Below are 8,769 nucleotides of genomic sequence, written 5' to 3'. Positions count from 1 at the left end.
CATCTTTTCACGGTTGGCCTTGGGATTGAGGGGAGCCTCAGTCAGCATGGTGGGGCACTCCTCAGGGGCAACACGGAGCTCATTGTAGAAGGTGTGGTACCAGACCTTCTCCATGTCGTCCCAGTTGGTGATGATACCATGTTCGATGGGGTACTTGAGGGTGAGGATACCTCGCTTGCTCTGGGCCTCATCACCAATGTAGGCGTCCTTCTGACCCATACCGACCATCACACCCTGGTGACGGGCACGGCCAACGATGGAGGGGAAGACACAACGAGGGGCGTCATCACCGGCAAAGCCAGCCTTGACAAGACCGGAGCCATTGTCGCAGATGAGGGTCGATGCATCCTCTTCGTCACACATGGTGGTGGTCGTTTAGGAAGGATGGCGGTTATTTATCTATAAGGAAATTCATAGATGAGTAATTTGGTTCAAATGTATGACTGTTGCTCATATAGTAGCTTTATACATAAAAAATCAACTATTTAATTTTAAAGGCATTACATTATAATACAGGCAAAACACAGTTAGGTGTAACTTCACATTGAATAATGTACTATATGAATATAAATAGAAGTAGACTGGCTGAACTCTTTTTATTTTGTAAAGTAAAAAAGCATATGGACAGTATTATACAGTAGGTAAATATTTCTCATGGTGAAATTCTGTCTTTCGACTGGTCTCAAAAATAACTGGTCGGCATTTATTGTAAGTAATACTATAATCAAATTTGAAAGTCAATGAATTGCTATATAAAATATAAACGATATATCTTAGGTAATGTAATTCGACGAGGACGTCAAATAAAAATAGAACTTAAAACTTTCTGTTGATAAAAGAAACAAAAACAAATGAGAAACAATAATCTACAATGATGATGATGCTGCTACTGCCAATAATAATATAATTAATAAGAATAGTATATGTCCTGTTTACTCAGCGCGGCTCATTTCACTGACAATTTAAAGCAACAAAAAGACCGAAAAACGATACTATCGGTAATTTTACATAGGTCAATGACACGTACTGAGGAGATTTAAAGGCTGGTCATGAATGGCAGGGGCACGAAACAATGACAATGCCCTAGCTAGCAGGATAATGCCCTAGAGACGGCAATATATACCCATGATTAGCGCCCAAGCCCCTCTCCACCCAAGCTAAGACCAGGGAGGGTCAGGCAATGGCTGCTGATGACTCAGCAGGTAGTCCAGAGGCTTCCCAAAACCAACCCCAATCCTTAGCTCACAAGGTGAAGTTGCAAACACTACAAGAAACTATCGAGCTTGAGCGGGACTCGAACACTGGTCCGGCGATCGCCAGGCAGAGACATTTCCAATAGACCACCACAAAATTACTGTTCTAACATGAAACGTTTTTATTGATTTTTCGAAATCTTACTATTTCATTTGCTTACAATGCTTATAGATGAATTATTTCAAAACTATATTGATGATGATTGATATGTTTCATGTGTTGGTATAACCATCATAACACAATCTACGAACTTCAACATATATAAGAAACAGTTTGGTAATCAATTAAGCACCAAACTCTCCTTTGATTTGCGTGAACTAATATACCGGAAACTTGGAAACTACTTGTCCTGATCCATCGCAAGTACTTTTCATCATTATCTTATCTTCACATGAAAACCTGTCCGTGCGATGTTGACACCTCCCAAAAATAACAGAGTAAAAGAAGAACATCCTTACCTGTCGTGGAGTCACAGAACGACTAAGGAAATCGGACCCGATTTCTTGCTATATACCTAACGCCTACCTTCGATTTTCCTCATGTGGAAATTGAACATCATGCCAAGGCCTTAATCTAATAAAAAAGAATAGAAAACACGAAAAAATACGAATAAAAAGAAAAAACTCCTCACCCTGCTAGCATGCTCCCTCCCCCATGAAATAGCTATTCTTTCCTCCATCCACTTCTAAATCGATGCCATTCCCCAACATTCCCAATCCCCCAGCAACCTTGCTTGTTTGCAAGCAAAGCATTCTGTGCTAAAACCTAGATTATCAACATCAGAGCAGCAAGAGAACCGGAAATACTTCTTTTATTTTATCTCAAGTCGTTACTGCTTGCAACATGTTTCTCGTCTAGATTTTGTTCGTTTGAAATTGGAAGACTTTTTCCTAAATGGCACAAAAGGAAAATAACTGCTTTTGTAATTACTTCAATGATAACGAGGGTAAAATAATTCAATTACACCACTTTAATTGTAATCTCTAAAGTGAATAATTTGTTAAGCGTTGGGATACCATGTGATGAAAAACAAATCTAGTCTTTGTGATGAGACGATAATATCACCTTTTTAGCTTGTTACAAAGGGAATTGTCTTTGAAAATTTAATATTCCATACCCATGGTACTGCGCCATGCTGTCTGCCTTTTTATTTCACTTGGTTTTGGGTTCTCTGAACACAGTGATCATGTGCAATATTTAATTTTTGAAAATCTAAACACAAGAGAAACGGGAGATAAAAACATATCTCAGAAATATTCTAATTAGCATGGAATTGCCTCTACCAAGTCTAATAAAGTGTATTGAAGCTATCTCAAAGCCAATAGCCTTGGGTACTCTGTCCTATATCTACATAGCAAAATAATTTTCACTGTTAATATCATGGGTACTCATGTAATGGAATGATAATTCGAGAAGTGACGTGTCAAGATATGATAAGGTAAGATCGCCCATGTCTTATCAAAATAAAAATGAACCGCGTTTTTTGTCGTATTCTTCAAATAACAACCATTGTGTGGTTGATTGATATTTTTTACTAACAGTTTACTAGCAGTTTCCATGGGAATGGCTTCAGGCCAACGAGTGGAGCGGTTTATGACGGTAAACAGGTAACAATGTCCATGTGATGTGGGTAGGGGCCCTACAACATCGACGTTAATGTAGGCAAAGCACTGCTGAGGTTGAGGAAAAGTACCCACTCCTGAACCAGTGTGGCAATGTACTTTTATAGTTTGGCATGAAGTACAGGTGTGGACCCAATTCTTAGCATCCTTCATTTTCAGTAGCTGTGCAGTAGGATGATGCGAGGGATGTGAAAAGCCATGAATGAAATCAAACATCTGTTAGAGCATGGGGGCTGGTATCCAAGGTCTAGGTCTACCAGTACTGACGTCCCAGAGGAGAGTGGCGTTGGAGCCGTCGAGAGGGACGTCCTACCAATGGAGCGATGTGCAGGATGTCCTACATGCTTGGTACTCTGGATCTTTTTTTCGGGCTTCTGTAAAGGTGTTGTTATCCAATCTCAGGTGAATGACGGCCAATGTGTTTCTTGACAGGGCATCAGCAACGGGATTCATTTTCCTAGGGATGTGTTAAAGGTACAATTGTATTCAGCCACGGTGGAGAGAAGTCGGCCTTGACGGGCGGACCACGCGTCAGACTGTCGAGTGAAGGTGTGCACCAGAGGTATGTGGTCCGTGCGAATGAACGAAGGGCATACCTTCCACGAAGTGGTGAAAGTGACAGACAGCCAAGTGCACCACCAGCAATTCATGGTCAAAAAGTAGCATAACCGGATTCTACCTTGGACAGTTTTCTACTGGAGAAGGCCAATGGGCGGGGCGAGCCATTGACCTCCTGCTCGAGTAATGCCCCAACAGCGACGTCGCCGTGCATGTGGCATGGGAAAAGTGAGAACAGCAGGATTAGATAGGGCATTCTTTGCATTGCATAAAACTGCATCTTGAAGGGGATCCCACTATAAGTCTTTTGGGTTGCCCTTGAAGGAGGTGTAGAGGGGGCCAAGAGTGGCGAAGATAGCTAGCAGGAAACGGTGATGATAATTGATCATGCCCAAGAATTCTTATGGTGCTCTGACGGTCGATGGCTTGGGGAAGTTCTGAACGTCTGCTACCTTCTCAAGGAGGGGGTGGAATCCTTCAGGAGTGATGCTGTGCCCGAAGAATGATACTTTGTTGGCGCCAAAGGTACACTTGTCGTACCGGACTATAAGGACATTATGTTATAGGTGGATGAGCACAATGCGTAGATGATCGAGGTGTTCCTTTTTGGAGGAAGAAAACACAAGTACAGTATATCGTCCAAGTAACATACACAAAAGGGGAGGTCCATGAGGCATTAAAAAGTGGTCCCAGCATTACGAAGGCCAAAACAGGAGTAATTGAAGGTGTATATACCAAAGGGGGTGGTGATGGCAATCTTGGGGATATCTTCTGGGTTCATGGGCACCTGATAATACCCATTCAGGAGGTCTAGCGTGGTGAAAACCTTCACTTTGTGCAAGTACGAGGTCACGTTGGTGATGTTTGTGAGGGGGTAGTGACTCGGATCTGTCTACATGATCAGGTGCCTGTAAACTCCACCAGGACCCAGAGAGCAATCTTTCTTCAGAACGATGTGTAAGGGTGACGACCATGGGCTTGAGGCCTTTTGGAAAAGGCCCATTTCTTCCATTTCCGCGAACGTTTGTTTAGCTGCAGACAAATGATCTGATGACAGACGCCTGAATTTGGCGAATGCTGGGGGCCCCGTCGTCTTGATATGGTGATAAACATCGTGTTTGGCGGGAACTATGGGCGTTTGACAAAGTTTTGGAAGGAAAACATCCGGGTACGACGTGAGGAGGTGGGCGTAGGCATCCGTGGGTGAGTTGATGTGGAAAGCAAGGTCGGAGGGGGTGAATTAGAGAGGTGATGAGGAGTATGAATCTGCATTGACTAACCATCAGTGAGCTACAGCAAGAATGGCAAACACCCGTGTCCACCAGAAATCACATGCCCGTACCTGCATCATGTAAAAAGAAAAGATTAGTGACAGGGGAACTCACCACCGCAAGCGATGTCCTACTTACACATTTTTGGGCAACTGACAATCATTCACACATTTCTTCACAGCAGCCCCAAATTTGGAGCATATTACTTCCAATAGGGGTACCACCTTCACCTTTCAATTGTGGACATCATTAGCGAATCTCCTGGGTATCACCCTTCATCAAACAACCGCATATAACCCTGCAGCAAACGGAACGGTTGAACCTTTTCACCGTACCCTCAAAGCACCTCTGATGCCCCGCTGCAAGGACTCCAACTGGTTTACCCAGCTTCCCTGGGTCCTCCTGGGACTAAGGACTACTCCTAAAGAGCTGAAATGTTGTATGGAGACCTGTTGGTCTTCCCTGCCGATTTTTTTTTCCGCCTGCAACCTCCTCCAACAATCTCCAGCGCCTACGTCATGTTGTGAGAAAATTTACTCCATGCCGCCAGAATTACAAGCCCCCAGCGAAGCAACTCATACTGCAAGATCTGCACTCGGCAACAGACGTTTTCCTGTACAACGACATTAGCAAGCCACTGCTAATGCCCCCTTACATTCGCCCTTTCCTCATGAACCTTCGTACGCCAAAAGCATTCCTCCTTAACATGCGTGGCAAAGAAGACTGGGTCTCCATTGATCGCCTAAAACCTGCATATTTCCTGCCAGACGACCGGCCTACAGTGCACGTCTCAAGAGCAGGATCTCCTATTTCACATGTATGTTTTTTTCAGGGGGGGGGGGAGCTATGTACCACACACGCTCGTACACTGTAATGGTATTTCTGTTTTTTGTATATTGTCGTTATTGCTCCCCCTCGTATTGATGACTTGTTTCTGGCTGTATGTGCTTGTATCAATCTGTTTGAATTTTTGTGACCTTTTTTTTTCAATGAAACTGTTGTTATAAAAGCTCGTTGTCTCCTGAAAGTTAGTTGCAATTACGCTGTTTCTCAGTTACCAGCTACAAGTGCATTTGCACAATAAATAGTTACATATTGCGTATGGAGTTAAGAAAAGACAAAGCGTTTTTCCCACACATAAGCAAAACTCTACCTGCAGTGCACCGCACACACAGTCACATATACACACATCTAGGATGAGCATTTTCTACAAATCTGGTAAGAGGAAATACTTTGGAAGTTCGGCCGAGAAATGCTTGCCAAGGATACCTATCAACATGGCGTAAGATTTACTGATCAGGGGGCATTAAAGAAGCTTTGGAGAGAGAGAGAGAGAGAGAGAGAGAGAGAGAGAGAGAGAGAGAGAGAGAGAGAGAGAGAGAGAGAGAGAGAGAGATGCTAATTCCTCGGCATTGAATAGTATCTCGCGCGATTCACTGCAGAAAATCTCAATAGGCATTTGTAAGTAAAAGCAGGTAATCCAAATAAGAATAAATCACATCCCATATTTCAACGGTTCTTTGTTTACCTAGTAATATGATAACACATACACAAACACACACAAATATAAATATATATATATATATATATATATATATATATATACATATATATATATATAAATATATATATATATATATATATATATATATATATATATATATATATATATATATATATACACACACACATATATATATATATATATATATATATATATACATATATATATATACAGAGAGAGAGAGAGAGAGAGAGAGAGAGAGAGAGAGAGAGAGAGAGAGAGAGAGAGATTAGATAGATGGATAGATAGATAAATTGTTTCGGTTGACAGACCTCCTTCGCGATTTCTTTCGGAATGCTGCCTGCGGCCAGCGAACAGAAAGAAGAGAAGAAAATAGTGCACCTGACATGGTAGCTTAATGTGGTTTTATAATCAGGTGTTTGTTGCTATAAGCCAACAAGGCCACAACAAGTTAATCCCAACTCTTTTTCTATCCCTGAGTGGGTCCCCTCTGTCTCTCCTAGGTGATGGGCGTAAGACAAAACAAAACAAGTGTAGATGTTAAAACTAATTCAGTTACAATTAGATGCTTATAACTATATCAACGAGAGGATATCTTTGTAGGAATTATACGGTCATGACATTACATAGTATATCAAAGAAAGTATACAGTAAATATTGAACTAAGACAGAAGAACAGTGAGGGAATAAACAGGGAAGAGGGTGCGTAGTCAAGTGTTTGTTAAAAACACTGTTATTTGTGAAGTTAAAGAGAAAGGGGGAACCAGTATGCGTGTACCTAAAAAGAGCAATCGACAGAAACATGACATCGATGGTGGTGATATATAAGTAATTGACTGCGATTGAAATCTATGATGTTGAAACTGAAATGTGTTAGAATTTGTAGTGGGGAGAGTAACGGCTTCATCTTTAAGTGGGGTAACGCAAGGATTATCATGGTGTAAATATAGCGGATTATGGTATAATGTGAAATGTAGTTAGTCACAGAATAGGTGAAGAAAAGAAGGCAGTAGGTTGTGTTTAAAAGCTTAGGCAGAGACTTAAATTGTCCAGGGAAGGCATCGATGGAAGTAATGTGTCGATATTAGCTGCGAATGAAAAAAAAATGAAGAATGAGTAGTATTTGCGTCGTAAGAAGAGCTGTTATATATATATATATATATATATATATATATATATATATATACATATATATATATATGTATGTATATATATATATATATATATATATATATATATATATATATATAGATAGATAAATACATAAATGTAAAGAGAAAAAGGGCAAAAATTTACTAGCAACATTTGGGAGTTCCTCTGAACTTACCTTTATTTTTGAAAGAGAAGACTATCTTGACACCTCGACCTTCAAACATCTGTAAACAAAAATAAACAAAATTATCATTATATCTTCAATTTTTGTTATTAGTATTTATGTTTACTGACATCCCCCATTTTCTATTGTAACTACTTGTATTTCTTTACTAGATTTTTATGTTTATCATTCAAAGGACGACAGTCCTAGTTAACCAGCGCTCTGGAACACCCTTCTTTATTCTGTGTTCTAGCGATCATGTTTATTTGATATAACAATGTATCCCTCCTGAAACTAATTTAGCATTTAAATTCATATCTTCAAATAACTTGTAAATGCATAGGATAAATGTAGAAAAGAATAAGTAATTTCTGATAAAATATTGAAAACAGCCAATGTAAGAAAAAAATAATGTATTAATGCATTTCTTCTCAAAAAATTTAGGTACCACTAGCTTTACTGAAACACTTCTGTCTTTTTAAATTACCAAATATGTATATAATGTTTGGTTTTTAATAATAAAGGCAAAATAGTTTTATTGAAGTAAAACAATCATGTAATGCCTATTCTAAGGTTTTCCTCGAGTCGTAGTTTGATTTTCACATTATTTCTATCATCCATATTTTCTTTATGAGCACTACAGTGTAACATCACATGCAATACATTGGTTATTGGAAAGGATAATAATACAAATGTACTCAAAATTATCAAAGAAAACAATTTACTATTCGCTGTCATTATTTTCCAGCGCAACAGTTCACTACTAATAAATAGTATACTGTGAATTCTAACAGAAGAAACTACTCGTTACTACTATGACTTGAAACCTTCCCAGAGATAAAAATAGTAAAAACGTGTATCTTGGTTCTCTCATAATATAAAACAATTCGATTTACAGCATACTATCATTCAACACCATAAAAAGCATGATAATATCTTTGATATAAGAATAAATGTATCGTGATTTTTAACTATAAAGTACACCTTGTCAATTAGATTTAAAAAAGGATTCCATTTACAAATAGGTAAGCATCTTGCAGCACGTAAATGAAATTATAAATCTCTTGCTTGAGGGTACACTCAGGCACACAATTCTATCTGTTTCCTTTTTTTTTTTCCTCACTGGGGTATTTTCTCTATTGGAGCCCTTGGGCTCATAGTTTCCTGCTTTTTCAACTAGGCTTGTAGCTTAGCTAATAATAATAATAATAATATTACTATTAT

The 8,769-nt window shown here is 39.4% G+C and overlaps 1 protein-coding gene across 1 annotated transcript in view; it reads right to left on the bottom strand.

Moving 5' to 3' along the window:
- The window catches only part of LOC137653699 (actin, alpha skeletal muscle-like), a 2,577-nt gene extending 844 nt beyond the window's left edge, over positions 1-1,733 (bottom strand). Inside the window, exons 1-2 of the mRNA XM_068387277.1 lie at positions 1,713-1,733; positions 1-399 (exon numbers count right to left, since the gene is read on the bottom strand). The exon at positions 1-399 is cut by the window's left edge and continues 844 nt beyond it. Coding sequence (XP_068243378.1) covers positions 1-363 — 363 coding nt within the window. The 5' untranslated portion in view covers positions 364-399; positions 1,713-1,733. The remainder of the gene's footprint in view (positions 400-1,712) is intronic.
- Positions 1,734-8,769: the final 7,036 nt, after the last annotated feature.

The sequence above is a fragment of the Palaemon carinicauda genome, chromosome 14 (genome assembly GCF_036898095.1).
Source record: "Palaemon carinicauda isolate YSFRI2023 chromosome 14, ASM3689809v2, whole genome shotgun sequence".
NCBI lineage: Eukaryota > Metazoa > Arthropoda > Malacostraca > Decapoda > Palaemonidae > Palaemon > Palaemon carinicauda.
Note: the sequence above shows the minus strand (reverse complement) of the source record. Positions and strands in the feature narration are given on the sequence as shown.